Source organism: Nematolebias whitei, chromosome 3, assembly GCF_014905685.2.
Source record: "Nematolebias whitei isolate Nwh7 chromosome 3, NemWhi1, whole genome shotgun sequence".
Taxonomy (NCBI): Eukaryota; Metazoa; Chordata; class Actinopteri; order Cyprinodontiformes; family Rivulidae; genus Nematolebias; species Nematolebias whitei.
The window spans coordinates 2,111,513-2,111,744 of NC_056500.1; the positions used below are offsets into that span (position 1 = coordinate 2,111,513).

Below are 232 nucleotides of genomic sequence, written 5' to 3' on the forward strand. Positions count from 1 at the left end.
CAGGTTGTCCTCAACAGCTGTCTGTCTGTCTCCAGGTTGTCCTCAACCGCTGTCTGTCTGTCTGTCTCCAGGTTGTCCTCAGCAGAAGAGCGACAGCAGGTCGGTCGTCTCTGTAAGTTGTTGATTGACAGCGGCAGACTTGACTTCCTGAAGACTGAAGGCTTCAGCGGCAAACTGACTCGATACGTGGAACCTCAGGTGACTCTGGAGAACATGTTACTGACAGCTGTAC

At 52.6% G+C, this 232-nt stretch overlaps 1 protein-coding gene across 1 annotated transcript in view; it reads left to right on the plus strand.

Moving 5' to 3' along the window:
* The window catches only part of trmt13 (tRNA methyltransferase 13 homolog), a 5,972-nt gene that overhangs the window by 5,611 nt on the left and 129 nt on the right, over positions 1–232 (plus strand). The window contains exon 11 of the mRNA XM_037697767.1: positions 72–228. Within this exon, the coding sequence (XP_037553695.1) occupies positions 72–228 (157 nt within the window). The remainder of the gene's footprint in view (positions 1–71; positions 229–232) is intronic.